The following is a 25,710-nucleotide window of genomic DNA, read 5'->3' as shown; positions in this document are numbered from 1 at the left end:
GATTTATTATTTAGAATATGTCTAGCTTTAGCCAGGACTGATATGCTTCTACTTAATTTATTCTGTAAATATGAAGTTTCCAACTGATTTTGTCATCTATTATTACACTAAGAAACATATTAACGTATACCCTTTCTAAAGTCACACCCTCTATCTGAACTTGAATTTGAGATTTCCTGTAACAGTTTCCAAAAAACATTTTAATCTTGTCCAAATTTAGTGATAATTTATTATTATCAAACCATTTCTTTAATTTACTGATATCTGAGGCTACAATGGAAAAAAGTTGTTGTAAGTTTTCACCAGAGACTAGATGAAGCTTTGGAGTCTACATTTTCACCTCAAACATTTTAAAATTAATTTTTGTGACAAAGTGGTTTAATTACGTTGCTACTGCTGGTTTAATTAGGTTGCTAAAGTGCATTGTGGGATATCTTGCTGACCAATCCCCACTGTCACATACAAACCAATTGCTTGTATGTGACATATATCGCAACTTATATGTTGCGATATATGTTATCGCAACATATAAAAGCTAATGTTGTGCAATTTAATTATTGCAAACCTAAAATAACTTGATAAATTTTGCTTAGCTGTTCATAAACTAAATAACAAAAATACATTTTGACATTATAAGTTACATGGAAATAAAGTATCTGTTCTAGACTTTTCTATGGTAAACAATATTCATAAACTGAAGCATTACTCTCATCAGGTTTATTTTTTCTGCCTTCATCACCAAGAACAGCATTATTTTGTTAATCACATACATAAAAAACATGATGTCATCAGAGCATATTTTATTTTTCAACACAGAAATCAATTGTACAAATGTTCAAACCTTTCCCTTCAGTTTGCAGGTTTGCTTAAGCAAAAATGGACTAATGTCTGGGCATGTCCTGAACATTAAGTGTTAACCCTTTACAGTCCAAAATCTACACTACTTTCAAATACTTAACTTTTTGCATTGACTTAATTTAAATAGATTACGAAATCAAGCATTTTTATTAAAAACTTCACACCATACTCTATGAGATGAAATTCTGATGATGCTTGTGTTATGTAACTGTTTTATGTTCAAATTATGTTCAAATTACTATTTAAAATTATGCTTTATGCTGAACATAAGTGGATTTCATTGTATTTACATAACAGCAAGATATGCTAAAACAACTAAGTACCGCTCTAGGTAAACAATTTTATTAAATGTAAATTTGTCATTCTAAATCTAAAATGTATTTATGCAGTCACAATCAAGACATAGTAGTATAATAACACCTTCCAAATGGAACAAAGAAGTTCAATGCCAAAACAATTAAAGAATGATAATATTCTTTAACATTTGAAAATAAGTTCCTAGCACTACATGACAGCAGACACAACTTAAAATCATCAACAACCAGCTGTAATATTGCAGCAATCTGTTAAAGAATAGGAATTCATGACTGATATCAGACTTTGATTATTTCGAGCAATAATTTGCAGCTATAACTCTTTAGATAATCCATGGTGTTATCTGTTGTTGGTGTCATATATTTGTTGGCTTTTAATTCATCATCTGTAATGCTGCATGCTTCTTTTCAGCTTGCTTGAGCACTGAAAACATTGTACAATGAATTACTCAAACATAATTTACTAAAAAATGAAAAGAAAAACAGCTGTTAATGCAAGTCAGCAATCGGAACATGGTATCTACTGGTAATTTGATTCTGAACTGGTGACTGATGATTAAATCAGCATTTCCATTGTCAAAGCAAGGATGTGGCACAATTCTTTAGCCTGAAACAAACATCAAAAATGGGTTAGTCATAAATGAACAAATATTTTGACTATTGTCCAATAGTAGTCTGCATTATTCTTTACAATTTATCATTAGCAATTTGTTTCTCAACTAAAAAAATTCAACATGATTTAGTGTTTTATCAGTCAGTTATACAGTTTTTAATACTAGCATAATAAATTTATGCTCAGTAGTTTTAATTTTCTTCCTAAATATATTGCCTTTACCCAGCATATCACACAAAGAAAATGATTATTATTATTGACATTTTGGGTTATAATTCAAACTACATGTGAATAACAATGTAAGAAGTGGAGTAACATATATTTATAATATTTAATGCAAATGAAGAAAGCATTTAACAGAACTGCTGTGTGAATTTAATCATAACCTCACTGGTTAGAAGATCAAACTCACTAAAAGACTAAAGTCACAATCACAGTTTAATATAATATAATACAAGTAAAGTACAAAGTTATCAAGAAAATATATATCTTTAAAAAAGTCATATTCAAAAGAAGATCTAAAATAGTTTTTACCTGCTGGAGATGAATCAGGATTTTTTGGGGTTTAGCAGCATTGCCATACTGAATCTCCACTCCTGGAACTTTGCCTGCTTTCTTCGGGCGGATTGTACGCATAGCCTGGAGTTGTGCCAGGGCAATCTGAAACACTAGGACCTGCAACAGATCAAGACAAAGATGATTAGAGAGAACAGCAGAATTGAATACTGACTGTGAGTCAGAGGTTAATCTAAAGAAAATTGAAATGGTAACATCGGTATTAGTGTGAGAAACAAGAGCACCAAGATGTGACATGAATTGTAATAGTTTATTTCTAAAACTTTTAATATTATGTAAAAGTGCAATATTTCTTGTCAGTCATCTGTGAAAGTGAAACTCATTATATAGATATCTAATGAGTCTATATAATGAGACTGTTATTATTAACAACAAGGGGTGCTGTGGTGGTACAGGGTTAAAGCAAAACCCACATATGGAGGCTTTAGTCCTCAGTGCAGAAGTTACAAGTTCAAGTCCTGGTTTAATGACCTTTGCTGCACGTCTTCCCCCTCTACTTTCCTGTCCAACCACTATCAAATAAAGCCTGCCTGAGCCAATAAAACCTTTAGAAAACAAACAAAAAGTACATCAATAAGAGGTATGAGGCAAGATCAAAATATCAACAAAAGATATGCCACAAGTGCTTATTGTTTGAAATGAGGCAGTAAATTGTCATTTTTGCAATGCCAAGAAAATGAGAGTGGTTTCCTTCCCCAATGACAAAGAGTCTGATATGCTCTCTCTAGCCATTGCAGGGTTTCCCCCAGTGTATTATAGGCCTAGCCCCACCGCCTTTCTTGTTTATGTTTTCAGGAAAATAAAAATTTTTTAAAAATCGCCTTTTTTTTAAAAAAAAAGCCGGATTGCAAGCGTCTTTGTTGCTTTGAGCGTTTCACTGGCTGAGCAGATTTATTCCTGAAAGATATGTTTATAGAAGATAGATTTATTGTTTATGCATTTAAAGCCGGACCAATCACACCGCTGGCGCCTCTGCGCGTTGCCTCGCGCGCTGCAGCAGCCGGATGTCTTAAGTTACCTCAGCGCGGATCGCGCGCGCCTCCTTTCACTCAAACTGGACACAGGCTGACCTGTATAGATATTTACATCAAGTGACTGTGAAGAATTATGTTTCATTCCAGAGTTTTTGATCAAGGTAAGAGTTTACAAACCCACCACGTTAGCTCTGGTTGCGCAGCTCTACGTGAACCGCAGGAATAACTTGTAGTGGCTTTTTCAGAGGTGCGTTTAACAAGTGGTGAGAATGATTTATATTTGTGGACAAAGAATTTTGTTTGGCTTTTCCATCTCAACACGCTGCCCAGCACCCAGCTCTGTCTGTACTGATAAAGTTTATGTCTATGTTCCCGGTTGGTCGGAGCGTTAGTGGTTAACGAACAAGGCTAACCTCATCATGCAGGTTCAGCCCAGTGAGCAGTTTTCGCGCTCGCCTCGCAGTCACGCATCACACTGATTTTATATTATTTTATTATTATTTTTAGTATTATTTTTCTGTTTACACGATGCATCAAATCATATCAAATGCTTTGTCCACTTAGAGAGTTAATGTGCGGAGATCTGAGAAACTCGGCCCATAAACTGGACCAACCAAAATAGTTTCTGTGTCCCCTTGTTAAAAACTCAACAGACACGAAATGGAAGAGCCACTAAAGCCACACTAGCAGCATTGAATTAAATCTCCCGTTTGCTACGCATCTCTGCCAGCGGATTTAGCTCATCAGGCAGAGCCGGTCTAAGGCTGTATGAGGCCTGGAGTAGAATTTGACTTAGGGGCCCCTTTTGCTGCTAAAAACATCAGCACCTCTAATAGCTTCTGTGTCAATTTTTTCCTCTCCACTGTTGCTAAGTGCACGCACAGTATGAGGCCAGTGATTGTTGCTACATGCTGGTCCAGGAGGGGTGAATGCTACAAGTCAATGACTCAATTCAATCTGAAGGATTTCCTTAGACATAAACATTTTAATTTACTTTGAGTAATTAATTGAGCATGCTGTACTGTTTGAGAACAAAGATCAATTAGATTGTGTTGGATTGTGTGACTGACTTGAAATAATATTTTTGTAAAGTGTCTTGAGACGACATTTGTTGTGAGTTAATGCTGTATATATAAATGAATCTGAATTCCCTCTGCTGAGAAGCTGAATGCCCACTCTGCCAAAAGCACCAACTGACCTAAAGCCGCTTTTCCACTAGTCCGACTGGTACAGTCTCGGTCCGCCTCACCTAGATTCGTTTTGCACTAGTAAATCTGGTGCGGCTCAGCCTGGCAGTTCTTAGACTTTAGTACCTACTTCAGGGGTAATACTAACAGGACCGATCAGGGTACGACTGAAAAAAACAATTGATTGACAGCTGACAACTCCAAAACAACATTTTAGTTTAGCTGTGGACAGCAGACATGCCATCCTTCAGATTGAGAGCTGCTCAGTCTGAAGGATCAGAAATTCCGTGAGAGAGGTGTACAGAGCCTTGTGCCAGAAGCCCATTAAAATGCTCTCTACATCGTTTTAAACTGTATGATTGTGAGCGCGAGTGGGAATAAAAATAGCAATAGGTATTTTGTTCCATATAACACAGTAGGAGTGTAACAGGTAAGCCTTCTATGGATGCAAACTCGACTAAAAACCCACCTGTTTAGGATTGTATTTGAAACGTAATCAATTACGGTGCAAATTTATTGATGGAGCCTGACTTAATGTCGTGTTTTGATTGTTGATTCTATGTTGCATTGTGTTTCTGTGTTTGATATGATGTAAAGCACTTTGAAATGCCTTGCTGCTTGAATGTGCTATACAAATTAAATTTAATTGATTGATTGATTGATTATGAGTTTAATCACAATCAGCACCAGGAACACATGTGGTAAGTTTTGCAGCGGAATGATCAGGATTTAGCAGCTCTACTAGCAGCTCATGCTCTTAAGAAAGGCAGTAATAAAAAAGATAGAAACGGAGCAGCTGGTCAGCTTTCTGATGGGCTGCACTTTCCTGCTGACAATGAGAAACACTAGACCTATATAATATTAGCATGTGATGTGAATTTTGGATTGAAAAATAGTTCAGGCATGGCTATCGGTTTACATCTTTTGATTCCATTGAATAAATTCAAAAGGTTGCACATTAAAAAAACAATGTGCCTGAATGTAATTATATTAACATTTACAGCAAAAATAATTAACTGGTCTCTATGTTTGGGCTAGCAATAAACTTCTATAAGACAAAATGAAATATCCATGTCTATTTGAGTCCAGAACTACAACATTGAGGTCCTTTGCTGAGTGTTGCTGCAGACATCAGCAAAGAATTGAAAACAGCAGCTGCATGCTCACGACCTGCCCACAACGAGAAACAGAGCATATTAATGGAAAAGCTCACTACCTGAACCGCACCAAGGTGGACCATGACCATACTGGTTAGAGGCGAGCTAGTAGAAACGCGCCTATTGTGTTCCTGTTCTTGATTGGCCAGTAAATTCCCTTGACCTATAACCCCATAGAAAATCTGGGGGCTGTCATCAAGAGGAAGTTGACACACCAGACGCAACAAGACCTGAAGACAGCTTTCAAAGCAATCTGGGCTTCTATGCAGTCTATGCAGCACCAGAGGCTGGATTTCCTCCATGTCTTCCAGAATCCTGATATTTGTGCTTAAAAATCCATTTCTGATTGGTCTAATTGTGGTCAATCCCATCCTGTAACTCTTACATGTCTCCCTGGTCCAAAACATTTCAATCAAAATAGCTGAATCACTTCCTCATTGTGTAGTCAGGTTCTCCAGAGTCTTGCTAATGGTCTCATTGTTTGACTCAGGTGTGTTGAAGCAGATACTTATCTACAAGTCTCATGTAAAGTTGCAGGACCTGGAGGGGCCTGGAGACCTGGAGTTGCCCACCCTGGTTTCATGTGATGGTCTAATTTTCTGAGATATTGAATTTGGTATTTGGTCTATTTTATTTTACTTGTAAGCCATAATTATTAACATTTCAAAACATAAAAGGTTGAAATATTTTACACTCTGTGTAGTGAATCTCTAGAAAAGGACCATTTCATTTTTTGAGATGTCTGACAAGAAATATTCCTATTGAATATTCTGCAATATTCTGTTGTCTTTTCTTTTTTTTTTTTACAGAATATTCTATTGTTTTTTTAGCTGCATTAGTATGTTGTGTAATGAAGCACAATAACTTTGATTTCTCTACAGACTTACAATAAAAGTAAAAAGATAAAACTTTTGCTTCTATCCAATTTTCAGTTTAGAATGTGGAATCATTACTTTTTGACAAGCTTTAGTTACACAATAATTGCACTGTAAATTTTACAGATTTTTTTTACTAAACTCAAAATAGTTCCTGTTTTTCCAGCAACAAAATGCACATCTCTCACCTTCCTCCATTGTTTACATTTCTGTCGCTGCTGATACTGTCACATAGAAACAACAACATGACGCGTAGAGGAAAGAAAATTTAATTACAAAAGAAAATAGTAAAGCACAGTAACTCAAAGTGATTTAGATAAGTAACTGTAGTCTGACTATATCATGCTCCGTGTTTTTCCTGTATATTTATTTCGAGTTTCTGTGTTTCTGAGTTTCCATGTTGTCCTGTCTTCCCCTTGATTGTCCCCAGGTGTTTCTCGTCCCGTAATTAACCTCCTGAGTATTTAGTGTCACCTGTGTGTCTGTGTCTTTGTCGGGTCCTCGTCTCGTTTGGCGTCTCGTCTAATGTGCCCTCAGTCCTTCGTGTTGTCCTTTCGTAAACCAGTTGCTACCGGCGTTGAGCCCTGGCTTCTGCTAAGTCATGCTGCCTGTGTTTTTGGACTGTTTTGACTTCATTCGTCATTAAAATCATCATTATTCATCTAACCTGGTACCATCTGCATCTGCCTCACCTCCTCACCACACCGTTTCATGACAGTTGGACCCGACCAGAAAGTACGGTGAGGCACGCAACTACATGGATCCAGCCGGCTTAAAGAGGACCATAAGGGACTATGTTGAGGAGGTGGCTAAGCCTTACTCCGCCCGTCAGCGCCTGGGGAAAGCCACACGCATGGTCCTTATGTTGGATTACTGGATCCCGCGTCTTCCGCACCTGGGGCTGGTGGAGTTACAGAAGGAGGCAGAGCGGGAGCGCCTGACAGCGGTCGTCGTGCTGAAAGGTAACCCTCTGCCTCCCAAGCCGCACAGTCTCTCCGCCAGCCCAGACCCAGCTCCAGCTCCGGGACCAGCAACTCCAGCATCTCCGGGACCAGCACCTCCAGCCTGCGCACCCGAGCCCAATTCAGCCAGCGTTCCAGCCGGCGCATCCGAGCCCACAGCCGCTGCTTCTCCGCCTCTCGTCGCCGCTGAGGTTCTTCCGCCTCTCGTCGCCGCTGAGGTTCTTCCGCCTCTCGTCGCCGCTGAGGTTCTTCCGCCTCTCGTCGCCGCTCTGGATCTTACGTCTCTCGTCGCTGCTCCAGCTGCAGCGTCTGCCGGCTCTCCTGCTGGCTTTCCCGAGCCTCATGCCCCCGCTCCAGAGACTGCTCCAAGCCGACAGGCGGTCCTAGTTAGTGGGTTCTCGGCCCCGGGTTCTTGGCCCCATCTGACTCCCCCAGTGTTCCTCCAGAGCCCCCTAGTTCCGTCCTTCCTCTCAAGACCACGCCTCTCAGTGCTCCTCCCAAGACCCCGCCTCTCAGTGTTCGTCGCCGCCTCAGGGCTGCCCCAGGGACTCTTCGTTGCCGCCTCAGGGCGGTCCCAGAGACTCTTCGTCGCCACCTCCAGCGCTGCGGACGGCCGCCTGACCACCTCCGTGGTTCCCGCCTCCAGCGCCGCGGGCGACTGCCGGACCACCTCCATGGTTCCCGCCTCCTTTGCCGCCGCCCACCCTGTGGGTAGTTTTTTGTTTGTTTTTGGACTCTTGGCCCTTCCTTTGCCTCCGCCCACCTTGTGGGTAGTTTTTTGTTGTTTTGTACTCTAGCCCCCCATCCAGCGCCCCTCCGCTCACCCTTGTTGTGTTTTGGGCATCTGGTAGCCGCCCTTGAGGGGGGTTACTGTCATGTACCGTGTTTTTCCTGTGTATTTATTTCGAGTTTCTGAGTTTCCATGTTGTCCTGTCTTCCCCTTGATTGTCCCCAGGTGTTTCTCGTGCCCGTAATTACCTCCTGTGTATTTAGTGTCACCTGTGTGTCTTTGTCGGGTCCTCGTCTCGTTTGGCGTCTCGTCTAATGTGCTCTCAGTCCTTCGTGTTGTCCTTTCATAAACCAGTTGCTACCGGCGTTGAGCCCTGGCTTCCGCTCAGTCGTGCTGCCTGTGTTTTTGGACTGTTTTGACTTCATTCGTCATTAAAATCATCATTATTCATCTAACCTGGTTCCATCTGCATCTGCCTCACCTCCTCAACACACCGTTTCATGACAGGCTACTGGATTTGAAACAGCAACGTGTTAGATTACTCGTTACTGAAAAAAGTGGTCCGAAGTCAGTTACTTAGTAACTCGCTACTGACATCATAGGTCGCAGTCAGCCTTTTGTTTACGACATCGCCGTCTGTAAGTTTTCATTTAATATTCAAGAGTAGATTTTATTTAATATCTTATTTGTTAAGAATGTGTTCTTTGTTACCTTTTTTTCTGATAATAAACGTAGCTATATTATTTATGTGTTACAGTTAACTCCATGTTACACGAGTACTTGGGTGACCAAGTGGAAGTAAAGAAGCTGCATCCTGACTCTAGGATTCATTCTATTGGAGTTAGGATTACTGCTAAATTGTGCTATTTGTGTTGCTTAATGAGAGCAGAGAAATGTGCATAGAAAAAAAAAACTAAAACAGATAACAATTAGCACTAATTGCAGTGAGAGCTTAAGTCATATATTTAAAAAAAAAGAACAAATACCTGAGTTTTAGGATGAAGGAAACGAACTCCTTCCTTGTTCACACTGATTAAGCAGGGGGAAGGACAGCCATGCTGGCTAACCTTCTTTGCCAAGAAGGTATTAGAGCCAAACAAAGGGAGGGTCCTCAGAGACTCTGAAATAGAAGATTCATGTAATTAGCATTATTATAGTATTCATAAAATTAACATCATGATCACACTTACAGAGAAAAGAAAAGAAAAAGAAAAGTTTCAACCCACCAATAAACTGAATTTTGGCATTTTGAGGACTGAGGGACTGCATGGCAGCTAACTGATCATGGCAGAGCAACTGGATTTCTTCAGCTTTACTGGCAAGTCCGTCTTGTAAGGGCAAGTACTCCTTTAGCTCTGGCCTTAGAAAGAAAGAAATCAACAAATGCACATATTACAGACACACCCCCACACATAAACGCAAACACAAAACGTGCACACACTCACACACACCCACATACTACGGTCAAAATTCTTAGCCTCCTCAAGAACTGATCTTTTTATTTAGTCAAAGCACAGACCCCTGTTGTGAAATCATGTGCTTTTATTTTGTAATGCTTACAGCTCGTAATCAACCAATCAAGATAAAGCCAAGGGCTTTTACTGCTAGGTTGACACTTTTAATGCACTATTAATGCAACTTTGCATTATAAATGTTATTATTTACCAAATGACATTTTATGACAAAAGGAATAAATATTTATGAAGACTCCTTCATGTTAATCACATATATTATGTCATGTTTATGACAGTGTCATGTCAATCTTTAGTTGACATGACACTGTCAAACCCTTCAAATAAAGTGTTACCAAAATGTTTAAATGAATTCACAGATTTTCTCTTCAGAGTATCTCACAACTATAGTATCCTGTGCCAGGGTGAATGCTAACTTTTCTAAAATTTTCCTTAAATTGCAGTTCAGCTAAATGCCGTTAGCAGGCAGGTTCTGTTGTTGTTATAAGCTAAAGTTAGTGTAACCAAGTTGTATTTCTATTTTGTTATAATTACACAAAATATCTCGTTATTCAGCCTAGTCATTAAATAAAACCAGCACAACATTACCATATGATTTGTGGCTTGTGAAAGCATCACAAGGTTCACAATTTGTATTATGTTTTTCCCCTAAAATAGCTATAAACTGAATAGCCTTATGAGTTCACCACATGAACAGTTGTTGGACTGTAGTTCCTTTGCGAATAGGCCATGGAAACCCATGTCAAGTTGAAAAATAAATTAACTGTTTTTGATCAGGTTTTTTTTTTTTTTTTTTACATCAAATTAGAAGCAAATTTTGGTTTGATGGAAAGCTTTACTCAATACACTAAACTAAGTAGCAAGATCCAGTTATTAATAGTGCCCAAAGACAATTGTTCCCCAAAATTTACACTCATATTTATTACCAGTTATAATTTATTTTACTTACAGTGACAGCTGGCTCTTCAAACCCTGAGCTAAATGCTGCAGGGCTGCCAATTCAGCAATCTGTTGAACTGATGAGGTTCCACCAGCATAATGAGGAATCTTGCCATGAAGATATTCCTCTAGAAGCTAAAAACACAAAATCTTTGCAATTTGAGAATTGAGCATTCAAAAACATTTTTCATTTTCAAAAATATTGTCCTCTTACCTGTTGATAGTGAAAGTCCACAAAGAGCTCATTCCTGAAGGAAAGGGGGGTTTCCCAAAGGACTCTTCTGAATGACAAGGAGATGGAGCCATCATCCAGTAAGAAATCAAACAAGTAGTCTTCAGGATGTAGAGGGCGCACCATCCCATCTGAAGCAAAGGACCAAAGAAGTTTAATGGTGGGACAAAAGAACAAAGAGAGAAAACATTGACAAAAGGAAAAAAGAAGTGACTTGGAGGACAGTTGGGATCCCCTGGTATCCCTTGACCACCTCCTTCCAATGCAACAAGAGAAAGTTAAACGGCTCTTAGAGGAAAAACATGCTTTTGCTAGTGATGAGTATGATGTCGGGGCCATTCTGTCTTTTCAACTGAAAATCAGACTAAATGATCTAACTCCTGTCAAAAAGACATGCATCTCAGTCCCTAGGCCACTCCACAAAGAAACAGGAATATTTGGAGGACTTGTTAAATAGGGGCTGAATCACAAAGTATGCAGTCATACTTCAGCCCCCTAAAGGGGTATGACAAGTATGACTTGTCATACTTGTCATACTGACTTGACTTGTCATACTTCAGCCCCCTGACTATGACTTGTCATACTTGACAACTGGAGTTGTCATTCTCCATTCTGTGTGCAAAAAAAGATGGTCTGAAGCTGTTACAATTATCGAGAGATATTTGTATTTGAATATGGATTTCAAAGTAAATCCATATTCAAGATATGCTGAACAATCTGAAAGAAACAAAGTGAAGGGAGACAGCTCCAGCATGGGATCAAGTATCACCGTGGGAAAGCTAATAGGCATACTGATGGCCTCTCATGTATGCCTATTGATATGGAGAACATAACTGACTGTACACAGGATGTACTTCCTGAGGTGATGCACAGCATAACATAGTCAGTCACTGTAAAATCCAGTAGAATGAGCTATGGCTTTGCCCACTAATGATTAATACTCTCACTAAGAAGGCAGGTTAGGAAGTCAGTTCAGTGGTAAACAATTCTCAAAGAGGCCCAAGAAGAGGATGCTGTGATAAGGGAGGTGCTCCAGTATGTGAAATCCAAACAATGGCATAAGGGTGGAAAACAGCTCAACAACACTAGGGAGCACTAGGGAGAGAGACGCAAACTGCACATGGGAGCTGATGGAATGCTGTAGAGAAAAACAACCAACCAAGAACAACTGCTCTTGCCTCAAAAGTTCCACAAGTTGGTCTAGCTGCATCAAGAGGTGGACCACCTGAGTGTGGAGAGAGTGAATCTCATAAGAGGTTTTATTGACCCCATATGACCAGAGATGTGGAGCACTATGTCACTCAGGTGTGTAGCTGCTTGAAAAACAAATGTCTTAACCAGTGATGTCAGTAACGCTTTACTTAGTAACGCTACTGACGTCGGATCACTTTTTTAATAATCTAAACGAGTAACGAGAAATCTAGCCATCCATCCATCCATTTTCTGTTCACCCTTGTCCCTAATGGGGTCGGGAGGGTTGCTGGTGCCCATCTCCAGCTACGTTCCAGGCGAGAGGCGGGGTACACCCTGGACAGGTCGCCAGTCTGTCGCAGGGCAACACAGAGACATACAGGACAAACAACCATGCACACACACACTCACACCTAGGGAGAATTTAGAGAAACCAATTGACCTGACAGTCATGTTTTTGGACTGTGGGAGGAAGCCGGAGTACCCGGAGAGAACCCACGCATGCACAGGGAGAACATGCAAACTCCATGCAGAAAGACCCCGGCCGGGAATCGATCCCAGGACCTTCTTGCTGCAAGGCAACAGTGCTACCAACTGCGCCACTGTGCAGCCACGAGAAATCTAATGCGTTGCAATTTCAAATCCAGTAGTCAAACTACAGTTACTTATCAAAATCACTTTGCGTTACTGTGTGTTACTATTTTCTCTTGTAATTTAAATTTTTTTGGGGGGAGTGATCGCCGTTTCTATGCGACAGTTAACACCGACAGAAACATACATAGACAATGGAGGGAAGAGGGAGATGGGCATTTTGTTGCTGATAAAACAGGAACTATTGTGAGTTTCGCTCACCAAGTCAGATTATTATAAGCAGCTTTGGGCTTGTTTTTTTTTTTTTGTTTGTTTTTTCTAAAGTTGCTTGCAGATTTAATGAGTCGCGGGTTGCGGTTTTAGCCTTGCAAATAAGCAGACATAAAATCCAGAATTTGTCTGACATCCAGTTAGTTTTAGTCAGGCTCTCCCTGTCTATCATTTCCCGAATGATCCGTCCCGTTGTGTCTTTGTTAATGTCCAGTTAATATATTGCCTGTGAATTACGTCGAGCTTCGCTTTGCGCTCCAGAAAACTGCAAACATCCAGACTAACATGAACAGCGCAATAAAGGTGAAAACAGCCACGAATGAACGAGTCTGTAAAGTTGTGCAACTAAACGGCACTATAATTATTAATATTAAGATAAGTGTCACAAATCTGTGCAGCGGCAGGAGGAGCGCCGTGCGCTGCGCACTGACACCAAGCGCAGGGCCGTAACGCACAACCTGGACGATGGGGCGGGAGGAGGGGAGGTCTAAAATCCTATTTATTGTTTTCCAGACAATACTGGAACATACAAAAACATGCACAAATTACTAAAGTTTTTCTTGTACTGTTGTAACCATTAAACAATCTCCCCTTCAGTTCAATCATATAAGTGGAGACACATTGTTGATGTTACCATTATAAAATAGCTTGCAATTAAGTATTGGCAAAAATCAATGCAATTTTCACAGGTGGTGGAGCGTTGTTGTTAGCAGCTGCTGAAAGTAATTAAAAAAGTTACTTTTAATGTAACTTAATTACTTTCCAAATTGAGTAATCAGTAATCTAGCTAAGTTACTATTTATAGGAGTAATCAGTAATCCGATTAAAGTTACTTTTTCAAAGTAACTATGCCATCACTGGTCCTAACAGACTGACCAGATCACCTCTAATTAACATCCTCATCAAATGCTTGTTATTTTACACACACATTTCCCTGAACTCCAATTCCTATAATTCAGTCTCTAATGGCTGAAACATGAGTGCTTTAAGTTGTGCATATATTCTAGTGTCTTCAAATGAACTTACTCATAACATCCAAATCCGTAGTACTGTATCTTGTACCACATTCTTTCCATTAGACCTTTAATATCAAACATTGAATATATAAGACATTAGACTACTATGTTGACATAGTGTACTCAATATTAACAATTTACTAAATAACAATCTCTAAGGACTTCAGCAATCTTGGTTTTACTTTCACTCTGGACATAAACAAAATAATCTGTAAGCCTTAACTTAAATAATTAAACTGAGCACTTTTTTGCAGTTAGTTTGCACTGAATCACAAACTTCTGCAAGTTTGGGGGAAACCAATCTGTTCCACAGTTTAACCTGGAGGCATCCCTTCAAGATAATACACAGGGCAAATCTGACCAATGTTGAGGAAAAATGATTATTTTTAGTGCTTAATACAGTTAATCTTACGGCATGTGTAAAAGGTATATTGAACACTCTTATTTTGAACAAATGTCTTAATTTTGAACAGGTTTGTGTTAAGGATTTAAAATTAAACCAGATGGGCAAGCATTCAGACAAACAGGAACCAAATGCAGATCTCTCAATGGGGACTCCAGCTGTGTTGCCAGAGCAAAGGAGGCCATAAAATTAGCATCTGCTGAAAGGCAGTATCACTTGAGCCTGGGGGAGATAACGGGAGAGACTTCGGATTTCACAGGCATCTGTGAAATCTTATCTCAGGTTTCTCTGTACCCAAATGACCATGGAACCCAGGAGACCAGGACGCAGCTGTTGGCTTTTTTGTTTTATCAGAGAGCAAATGGCCTTTGATCTTTTAGGGGGAGTTCCAAAGTTTCTCTGAGTGTCCAAGGTAGCTTCCAAGTGGCCAACTAGAGGGACGCCTTAACTGAATATATTAAAAAGGGAAGACACACCTTCAGTATAAGACTTCGTGTACAGGAGTAAAAATTCAGAGAGCTGCCACTATTTTGTTTTTTCCATCGGCTCTCTCCAAAGACGCGTCTTTGTTTTGTTTTTTGTTTGTCTTCGTCTTTGTTTGTCTGTCTTTGTCTGTATAAGGTAAAGAATGCATATCTCTGTTCCTCTGCAGTTTTGTTGTTGATGCATATGTTGCTTTGTATGGGATTAAACTCTGTGATTCTGTGACGTCAACACGCAGTGTTGTTTTTTTCCTTGTGGCTGCACGTTGCCCGCTAAGAGGACCCGGGAGTTTAAGGAAGAGAGAGAGCCAAACTTTTTTCCAAAGTTAATTTAAATTATTCTTCCTTAATACCAATCTCTACTGGCCTCTGGTCAGACACTGAGAAGGGCAAATTAACCCACAAGCGTGCTTAGCCAAGAGCAGCGTGAAAAAAACTCTTTTTAACGTAAAAAACTGTTTATAAATTACATTATGACTCTTTCTCTAACATTCTCACAGCTTAACTAAATTTTGGGGCACATTTCTGAGTATTTGGTTGACCACTAACTTGACCTAATTTGACAAAGTGGAAGAGGGAGAAAATGGGGGGTGGGGAGGGGAGTAAGGGGCGCTCGTGCTGACCCCCACAAAATTCCCAATGTTACCCATATCAGAAACCGCCACTGATCGTACCCAATTGATGTTCAGCCTTCTCTGCAGAAGAATGAATTAAGATGTTTGTATTTCATTGTCTGCAAGGCTTCAAATATTTTACTCTATGTGTTACTCTATGTGTAATGAATCTACTTATGAGTTTTATTTTCTGAAATGAGTGACAAAAATATTTAACTTTTAACAATATTAAAATGTTCTGATCTGTACTTGTGGAGGGCAACACAGCAAGAAATGTGCTGTGGGTATCAAACACTGTCCTCATATTCATTTGAGTAACTGAATGAAAAGTAATGAGAACCATTTTGAAATCATTTACAGAACATTACTTTTTTAGAAGGACAAACAGGGAAAACAATTAGACCAAGAAACAATACTACTGCATGAGTAAAACACTACACTATACTAAGAAGTTTAACAGCTGGCAAATAGATCAGTAATAGTTTACTAGGGTTACAGATGGACCTTGTCAAACCAGTTGAATACTCAGTGTCTTTAGTCCATAGTTTACCACTAGTAAAGGATGTCACTGTGCTTGTATCTACTGTTTGTACAGTCAAGTACAGTCAACAGTTACCTTGAAATCTTGTGGCGATGAGGGAAAACTCCTTGACCTCTGTAAACTCTACGATTTCCATGTTTTCGCACAACTCTGTCACAACATCTACTGTCACCTAGATAAAGATATAGAATGGCATATATATATATACAGTATATATATATACACAGTATATATACAGGTAAAAGCCAGTAAATTAGAATATTTTGAAAAACTTGATTTATTTCAGTAATTGCATTCAAAAGGTGTAACTTGTACATCATATTTATTCATTGCACACAGACTGATGCATTCAAATGTTTATTTCATTTAATTTTGATGATTTGAAGTGGCAACAAATGAAAATCCAAAATTCCGTGTGTCACAAAATTAGAATATTGTGTAAGGGTTAAATTTTGAAGACACCTGGTGCCACAAACTAATCAGCTGATTAACTCAAAACACCTGCAAAGGGCTTTAAATGGTCTCTCAGTCCAGTTCTGAAGCCTACACAAACATGGGGAAGACTTCAGATTTGACAGCTGTCCAAAAGGCGACCATCGACACATTGCACAAGGAGGGAAAGGCACAAAAGGTTATTGCTGAAGAGGCTGGCTGTTCTCAGAGCTCTGTGTCCAAACACATTAATAGAGAGGCAAAGGGAAGAAAAAACTGTGGTCAGAAAAAGTGTACAAGCGATAGGGATCATCGAGCCCTAGTCAAGATTGTGAAAAAAACCCCATTCAAAAATGTGGGGGAGATTCACAAGGAGTGGACAGCTGCTGGAGTCAGTGCTTCAAGACCGACCACCAAGAGACGCTTGAAAGACATGGGTTTTAACTGCCGCATACCTCGTGTCAAGCCACTGTTGACCAAGAAACAGCGCAAAAACCGTCTCACCAGGGCTAAGGAAAAAAATAGCTGGACTGCTGCTGAGTGGTCCAAAGTCATGTTTTCTGACGAAAGCAAATTTTGCATTTCCTTTGGAAATCGAGGTCCCATAGTCTGGAGGAAGACAGGAGAGGCACAGGATCCACGTTGCCTGAAGTCTAATGTAACGTTTCCACCATCAGTGATGGTTTGGGGTGCCATGTCATCTGCTGGTGTCGGTCCACTCTGTTTCCTGAGATCCAGGGTCAACGCAGCCGTCTACCAGCAAGTTTTAGAGCACTTCATGCTTCCTGCTGCTGACCTGCTCTATGGAGATGGAGATTTCAGGTTCCAACAGGACTTGGCGCCTGCACACAGCGCAAAATCTACCCGTGCCTGGTTTACGGACCATGGTATTTCTGTTCTAAATTGGCCAGCCAACTCCCCTGACCTTAGCCCCATAGAAAATCTGTGGGGTATTGTGAAAAGGAAGATGCAGAATGCCAGACCCAAAAACGCAGAAGAGTTGAAGGCCACTATCAGAGCAACCTGGGCTCTCATAACACTTGAGCAGTGCCAGAAACTCATCGACTCCATGCCACGCCGCATTAATGCAGTAATTGAGGCAAAAGGAGCTCCAACCAAGTATTGAGTATTGTACATGCTCATATTTTTCATTTTCATACTTTTCAGTTGGCCAACATTTCTAAAAAATCCCTTTTTTGTATTAGCCTTAAGTAATATTCTAATTTTGTGACACACAGAATTTTGGATTTTCATTTGTTGCCACTTCAAATCATCAAAATTAAATGAAATAAACATTTGAATGCATCAGTCTGTGTGCAATGAATAAATATAATGTACAAGTTACACCTTTTGAATGCAATTACTGTAATAAATCAAGTTTTTCAAAATATTCTAATTTACTGGCTTTTACCTGTATTCAGTACAGACCAAAGTTTGGACACACCTTTCTATTTCAATGGGTTTTCTTTATTTTCATGACTATTCATAAGGCAAGAAATCCCACTTATTAACCTGACAGGGCACCTATGAAGTGAAAAACCATTTCAGGTGACTACCTCTTGAAGCTCATCAAGAAAATGCAAAGTGTGTGCAAAGCAATAATCACAGCAAAAGGTTGCTTCTTTGAAGAAACTAGAATATAATGGGTATTTTCAGTTGTTTTACACTTTTTTGTTTAGTGCATATTTTCACATGTGGTATTCATAGTTTTGATGCCTTCAGTGTGAATCTACAATGTCAATAGTCATGAAAATAAAGGAAACTCATTGAATTAAAAAGTGTGTCCAAACTTTTGGTCTGTACTGTATATATACAGTGAATAATAAATACTAAATACAAAGTTTGTAATATATATATATATATATATGTGTGTGTGTGTGTGTGTGTGTACAGTATATATATAATGTTTTGGTTTTAAAGACCAATCATACACTGAAGCTGCGAATCTTGACAGGAAACTCTACTCCTCCTGGCAACTGGATAGGAATGCGTTGAGAAGTTTTGCCAGTCTAAGAGACAAGATAATTAAAATCTTAATAGTAGCTTCAAATGGTAAAATTGAGAAATAGAACAAAAAGAAGCATTTTTTTGTAGACAGAAAATCTACTTGTCTAAATGTGTAACTTACTAGAACGGCCTCCATCTCAACATGTGAGGGAACGTTTCGTCGACCACCAAAATTGATCGAACGCTGGAGGTTATCCAGACACACAAATGCCAGCTCTGATGTAAGTACAAGTAAAAAAACATGAAAAAGCACACAAAAAATTCAAGATACACTTAAAATACATTTTTCTCTTCTCTACCTTGGTATGGGTGTTCATTGTCCTGACAGATCTCTTGCAGGTGCTGCATGACAAAGGGATGGAGAATTGCAGAGCAAGGGAAGAAGCCAGTAATGAGGCTAAGCAGCCGCCAACCAAAGGTACAGCTTGATCTGTAGAGGTGACACCATGAATAAGTGTGTGCAAAGAGGGTGATAACATCTGTTTAACAATGAGAGCAGTGGGTTTCAATAATGTGCTTGAATTTTCTTTTCACCCTTTGTCAGATTTCTGTAAAAAAAAGATTTATTGTAAAAAAAGAATAACTTTTTGTATTATGCATTCATTTTCCTAACTTTGCTGTGGGTAGATGCAGCAGTATGCTTGTAGGCTCTGAGCGAACCACACAAGTGCCTGAATGTAATTGGCTGCGAAGCTGGGTGTCAGTATATGTAGGGCCCCCCTCATCTTTCATGTTTTATTTGTAGTAGTATTCTCCTTTAATAAGCTTGAGGACATTTATATGTCTTTCCTTAAAAATGTTACATGTTATCAAACATGTTAAGTTATAACTATGTTGAACTTTGGGTTCTACAGTCTCTTGATTATTTGAATTTATGGTTCACGCTATGTCTTTATTTCAATTATGCTTATGTTATGAGAAGTGTGTGTAATATAGGCTTATCTACGTTGCAGCTTTAAAGAGCAACTGATGTTAGATAAGCAATGTCTCAAATCTCACAGTAGGTTGAGAAACTAATTAATTAATTAATTAATTATTACACTTCTGTTTTTCAGTATAAAAGATGTTTGAACTCAGAAGCCAGAGATGACATTCTGAAATTGTTTTAAATTATTACATTCCTGGTAGACCTAACTGAGAGCTTTTCACCCTAACAGTGCATAGATAAAGAGCATCTTTAGTCCGAGGCTTCTTCAGATTCAATGTAGTACAGACCACTGCAGGAGAGTTTTCCTGCCACCGCCATCTTCAGTAACTCTTTGAAGAATCAAATGAATGATTTACAACATTTAATTTTCCTCTGGGATTAATAAAGTATTTTTGAATTTGAATTTAATTAAAGTATTTTTTTCCCCATAAGATAGGGGATTTTACTTCCTCCTTGCAGTGCACCCCACAAGCTTTTTATCCTGAGTGCTGTCCCTGTGGGGTTGCAGTGACCCCGCATACGTTTTTGAGTTTTTTTTTTTTTTGTGTGTGTGGTTTTGGGAACTAAGGGGCTGATGGAACACCCCCACCGTTTCCCCGTTGTATGACCATGACATCTGCCATGCTCTTGCTGAGCTTTGAGCTTGGACTGTGGGAGGGTTCACAATACAATTCAATCTCGAATGAGTGTGAAATACTCACCTGGTGGGGTTGTTGGTTGTTTGTTTGATGACCTGGCAGTAGATTTCATCTCTAAGAATTTCCTTTTCCTTCCCTAACTAAACAAACAAATTGATTTTAAAGTAATACGAAAGTAGCATTTGTCAACATCAACGTCAAACTTTGAAAATATTCCCTAACCAGCAAGATATGAGTGAGGCAATCTGCTTGAGTAGTGTTCTTCTGTGTTGTGATCTCCCCCATAAACTGCACCAGGACTGTAAATAAAGATAACCATGTAACTTTCTTTAGGATCCAAAACAGTAACATATGTTTCAGTAAAATAGGATTTGTAAACTCACATATGAAGCACTCAACAGCCAAATCATTGATTTCAGAGTCATTGAACAGAATGAGTGATTCCTGGATGGGGACCTTGATAAAAATAAAATACAGTTAGATCTTAATTTTAAAACTTTAAACATACTTCATTATTTTCCACTCAACCATGAAAGAAATATTTAAAAATACTTTTTAGAATCTTTTCTAATGGAATCTGTTGACTTCTGTGACTTGGTAGCACCTGGTTCAACCAAATAATTCATGTTGCACACAGGAAATTATTTCTTCAAAGACATACAGTATTCTTACTGACTTAGGGGCATAAGATTACATTTATCTTGATCTGCAATGGTAGAGCACTAAAAAAAATTTGTTGTCACAAATTACCTGACACAAAGTTACAAAAATTGTTTTTACAAGTTTAAATGCTTTCTGGTACTCTTCAATATGGTCATTCATATTTCTCAGAATAACCAGGGAAATATTAAGATGATCCCTCTGACTTTATTCAGCTCTGCTAACACTTATCCTCACCTTCAGAGGGTAAGTTATAGAAGAAGAAGAAGAATTACTTTATTCATCCCAGCAGGGAAATTATTTCGCAGTTACAGCAAGACTTTTTTATACACAGATTAACACACACACGACGGGAGCTGCGTCTGCAGGCAGCCAGCTGAGCCGGCGCCATTTTTGAAGGAGGACATGCGGCAAAGGTCGTCGGGACCGGGAGTCGAACCCGCGATGTCCGCTGGTCTAAGGGTCTAAGGCCTTTATTATGTCACCCAACCACGGTCCAGCTATTATGCCATACAAATCAATGAAAATTGATTTGTATAGGTCAAAATAGCAGTTTGGATGGTTTCCATAAGACTCAACAGTCAAAGCATTTATTTCAGAATTATTGTAGATTCTGAAATCTACAATATCAGAACCATTGCAGTGATTCTGAAATTATTGTATATGGTCACCTATACAGCTGACCATGCAGCACCATTCAACATGGTCTGTTGTTTGAAGGACAGAAAAATGTCACAGCTTGTGCTACGTTTGCCACCAGGTTAGTATGATGCCACATTTGGGTTTTACCCTGCCTGTCCAATGAGAGTCCAATGGGCTTTGGGAACACGCTCCCGAGTACGGCAGACGGTAAAATAGTGCACCAAACCACACCGACAACGCCACTCAGAGGAAACAAGGCATCAGCTTTAAAAATTTGTTAGCTGTCTGTGACATCTGCAGTGCTCAGGAAGAGCGCAGCAACAATATTAGTAAATTGTCAATCAGGACTGCTTTATTTGTTGTTTTTTTCTGCCTTACTTTGTGCTTGATTCTACTCTCTCTCTGTCAAGATGGTTTGTTATTACCAAGTTCTGCCTGCTATTTGGAAAATACTTTGAAATATGAATTAAGCATGATGTAGCTCAACCATCTCACTATTTATGGTGTATGTCCCAGTCTACTTGTGCAAACTACCTCCTGTCATTGTACAGAAGAGCACATCAGAGGAAGAGGCAAATGAAGAATTGTTCTCTTTGGACTAAAGCTCAGAATTAGGTCTGGTTGTGCTGTGATTAATCTTAAATGTCAGTTTTCATATAAGAGAGGGTGCACTAACTGGATATTTTTTCATCTATAATGGCATAAAAGTTAATGGCAATAAAATAGTGAATATGAAGAAGAGTATGATACAGAATATAGCTTGTATAAAAATATTTACACATTCACATTTGTGCATATTTACAACAAATGTGATATATTTGGTGAAGAACCTCTGGAACTAGTTGGCTGAAATGAGTTGTAATGCTGACGTTAATGTCATTTAAAAAGATACTCCGGAAAAGGAATGGCTAAAAATGATGTTCCTTATAAGTGGAAGTAAAGTTTTAAACACAACAGAAGACATGGGACATTAATGTTCATAGGGTCTTACCACTGTGTGCTGAACTGCTTCTGAAAAATTTCTTCCAGTGACTGGCACTCCTGTTGTCTCCATTCTTTCAGCACCATTTAATGCAAAACAACATTAGCCTTGCTCTGTTAAACAAACATACTAACATGAACAGGATTAATGTGGAATTTTTACTTACCTAAAATACTTGGTAGCAAAGTCAGCCATAGCAGAAAGGTTATCTAGTTCATGGTTGGATCCTTTTCGTGAGCTTTGGGAAAGTGTGTGTTGTAAGCCCTGTACTGAAGATGGATTCATGGCCTCCCGACTAGACTGCACAGAACGATTGTCGGGTATGTGTCTGCTGGTGGGGACTGGTGAAGGGCCATTGAATGAACTGGCTGGCTTTACATTTCTCATGCTTTTCCTCCTGTCATCTCTTCGATCTAGATGGAGCCAGTGATAATCTGGGGCTGCACATGGCTGGGTGATGTCCTTTGGAAAAAGACCAGAACGCCCACCGGTGCTCCCAAACTCCCAACCTAGTGCAACATTCAGAGTAGGTTAACATTAAAATAATAGAATATTAACTGCATGGGTGGAATATGCTGGTAGAAATAATTAATACTTAGCATATCTAATATTAAATATACAGTAAATATACAATTCTGACTACCACTGAACTAATGATCTCACCAGTCTGAAGGCCTTCCATTTTCTGCAATTTGATGATATCCCCCTTACTGAAGCTCAGAAGCGTCTTGTCATCCGTCACAAAACTCTTTAGAGCAACCATGTGGCCTGAGTCCTTAAGAAAAATGAAAAAGATGTTAAAGAGAGATGTATAAAGATGGTTAAAATCTAAAATGGGATAAGATGTAAGGGAGATTTAGCCAAGACAAATTAACACTTTTAAATGAAATATAAGATTTAAAAAAAATTACAAAAAAAATAAATCACCTTGATGAGTTCCTTGAGGAAAACTTCAATCATGGCAGTGATCTGAGGAGCCCTGGTTGACTGCAGCACTAAGTTTTCCGTTTTAAGCTCCAGTTTTACTCTGTCTGCTTCCTCAAGGTTAACAGACAGCACCTCTGCAAAACTATATTCATATAAAATATTATTCTGGGCCAGAAACAGTGATGGCAGTGAGTGGCATTGTATGTTAAGTTTTTATTAGAGTTAAAATTCAAATGAATAAGGGCAATAAGAAATAAGATGACTATTTGTCACATTTTTAAGCTACTTAATTAGTATGTTCAGGTCAGAACTCTGATCTGGAAGTGATGGCTTCCAGATCAACCCTGTTTTAGTTTAAGTTGGAAAACCACAGGATTTTCATTAGTTATTTCTATATTTAAAAGAAGATTGTCAGATAAAGACTATTATTGGCTAATATAGATACCTGTAACTTTTGAGCAGTTTGAGATGCTTAGGATTGATGCCTGATGCTTTCACCACCTTCAATAGACGAATCCCTCGATGAGAAACACCCAAAACCTGAGCATCTCCATTTTGTGGCTGCATGTAAAAAAAAAAAATCATAATTTTTAGTGGTTGCTACAGTATGTCATATTTAATGGATAAGACTTTGCACAGATACAGATACGACATGTGTGTAAGAGACAAAATTGTTGCTTTGATTAAAAATGGCTGACTTCCTGTTGGGTTTGGACCAAGGCTCCAATAGACATTTCTGTAGGTCCTGACAAGTCACACATCTGTAAAGAGTTTGATGATTGTCGACCAAAGCATGGATTGGGGGTAATTTTTTAGATGTTTTTAGAATTCTAAGGGGTGGGGTGGAAGAATTAGACCACAGTCACCAAATATTGGACAGCATTCCTGTCGGGGGGAAGGGAGGTGGATTAAGATTGATGATATCGAATGAAGTCCAGATTGGCTGAAATCTGTTAAATTTAGAGCCAAATGTAATGTAAACATGATGTCTGAATTCGACCTCCAGCGAAAAGTTTTTGTGCTTTAAAGTGAAACCAATTTGTTATCTGTTTTCTGACGCAAGAAGACAGGTAAGACAGTAGATGTTGTTTAGGTCAGATATGGACCTTTCAAAGTAAGACAGAAATTTCTGGCTGTCAGGGAGCATTGGTTAGGCGATGTCAAGATTTGACTGTTGAGTATTATAGAGGACTGGATGTGGAGGTTTGGTGTCTCAGCGACCTTTTGTGTTTCATAGCAAAATGTCTGGGTCTGGCCACGCCTCTTCAACATACTCAAAAACTCACCATTTTGATCATTTTTAATGCCCCGTGCTTCTTGAGCAAACTGACCAGGTTTCAAACTGATCAAACAAAATCTGCTGGAGGAGTTGGATCAAATGTGGAGGCTATAAATCATCAAAATGAAGTGAAAATTGGAATTTCAATCCAAGATGGCTGTCTTCCTGTTTGGTGTAGAGTTTGGGTGCAAGAGAGTTTTCCTTAGGTCTTGGGGAGTTGTACAAGTGTACCAAATTTTATTGCTGTACAATAAAGTAAGGTCAATGTGGAGAGTCTTTTGAAAGTTGCCCTGTAGAGCTGTTGAGACATTTCTGTTCCAACTTTTGCAAACCCTTGCTTGCTTTTTCTTCCTGGTACCTGTTTTTGTTCTGCTCTGGCTCCCTGCATTCCCTGTGATTTCAATTTTATCATAAAAAAAAATTGACATTATAATGTACATCAGACCGTCTTAGGGAACATAAAGTATCTGACTGGACTGTTTGTCATGGAAACTAATCTGTCTGTATGATCATATAGTATTAGTATGAGTTAGATTTGCTGTATATTTCTATTATTGGAAAATTAATTCAATCTGTTTTTCTTTTATTGTGCATTGAGATTAAATTTTTCAAGTAGAGCAATATATAAAAAAACAAAACTGAATAACAAAAATGGACAAAACAAATATACCATATTCCTTTTTCTTGAAGCTTACCGTCACAGGGTAGAGTCGACTAAAATAGTTCTTCCAGTTATCTCGAGCAGCAATAACGATTCTCTTTTTCATGTTGTCATCCTGAATGGTGCTTATGTTTGTTCCCACATTGAAATTTGCTATAAAGGCACAATAATATTGGAAAAGTTAAGTGAAGCTTTGTTACATTAGAAGGTAAAAAAGTAGGAAGCTTGGAAAAACCTCAAAACTGCTGCCAACTGTGGAGAAGAGAGTGGAAGCATTATATATGATACAATAATAACATTTTAAGAAATCATGTAAATTACAACAGTCTTAAATAAAAGGGAACCAGACATTTGCCTAGTTTTCCATAAAGACTTTATGAGGAACTTGAGGTCATTTGGTGTGAGAGGACACTATTAAGAAGGTTCTATGATACTGTGGTGACTTCAGTGATCCTCAATGCTGTGGTCTATTGGGCTTATGGTAGCTGAGAGAGGGACAGCAAGAGACTTAAGGTAATCAGAAGGGTTGTCTCAGTTTGGAACTGCTCTGGACTCCA

At 39.0% G+C, this 25,710-nt stretch overlaps 1 protein-coding gene across 2 annotated transcripts in view; it reads right to left on the bottom strand.

Annotated features, from left to right (window-relative positions):
* Positions 1-737: 737 nt before the first annotated feature.
* The window catches only part of myo15b (myosin XVB), a 90,324-nt gene continuing 65,351 nt past the window's right edge, over positions 738-25,710 (bottom strand). The window contains exons 35-54 of one of the 2 annotated variants that reach the window (XM_028028088.1): positions 25,188-25,306; positions 23,659-23,774; positions 23,214-23,355; positions 22,950-23,061; positions 22,665-22,795; positions 22,453-22,586; positions 22,296-22,359; positions 20,386-20,458; positions 20,225-20,301; positions 20,066-20,142; positions 18,736-18,866; positions 18,558-18,652; positions 18,361-18,438; positions 16,073-16,169; positions 10,872-11,020; positions 10,668-10,792; positions 9,473-9,606; positions 9,233-9,366; positions 2,320-2,460; positions 738-1,779 (exon numbers count right to left, since the gene is read on the bottom strand). In XM_028028088.1, the coding sequence (XP_027883889.1) occupies positions 1,729-1,779; positions 2,320-2,460; positions 9,233-9,366; positions 9,473-9,606; positions 10,668-10,792; positions 10,872-11,020; positions 16,073-16,169; positions 18,361-18,438; positions 18,558-18,652; positions 18,736-18,866; positions 20,066-20,142; positions 20,225-20,301; positions 20,386-20,458; positions 22,296-22,359; positions 22,453-22,586; positions 22,665-22,795; positions 22,950-23,061; positions 23,214-23,355; positions 23,659-23,774; positions 25,188-25,306 (2,180 nt within the window). In that variant the 3' untranslated portion in view covers positions 738-1,728. Of the gene's footprint in view, positions 1,780-2,319; positions 2,461-9,232; positions 9,367-9,472; positions 9,607-10,667; positions 10,793-10,871; positions 11,021-16,072; positions 16,170-18,360; positions 18,439-18,557; positions 18,653-18,735; positions 18,867-20,065; positions 20,143-20,224; positions 20,302-20,385; positions 20,459-22,295; positions 22,360-22,452; positions 22,796-22,949; positions 23,062-23,213; positions 23,356-23,658; positions 23,775-25,187; positions 25,307-25,710 lie in introns of both variants that reach the window. The other variant, XM_028028089.1, reaches the window with a different exon arrangement.

Source organism: Xiphophorus couchianus, chromosome 9, assembly GCF_001444195.1.
Source record: "Xiphophorus couchianus chromosome 9, X_couchianus-1.0, whole genome shotgun sequence".
In the NCBI taxonomy this organism is placed as follows: Eukaryota; Metazoa; Chordata; class Actinopteri; order Cyprinodontiformes; family Poeciliidae; genus Xiphophorus; species Xiphophorus couchianus.
The sequence above is the reverse complement of the archived record's forward strand: the minus strand, read 5'-3'. Positions and strand labels throughout refer to the sequence as shown.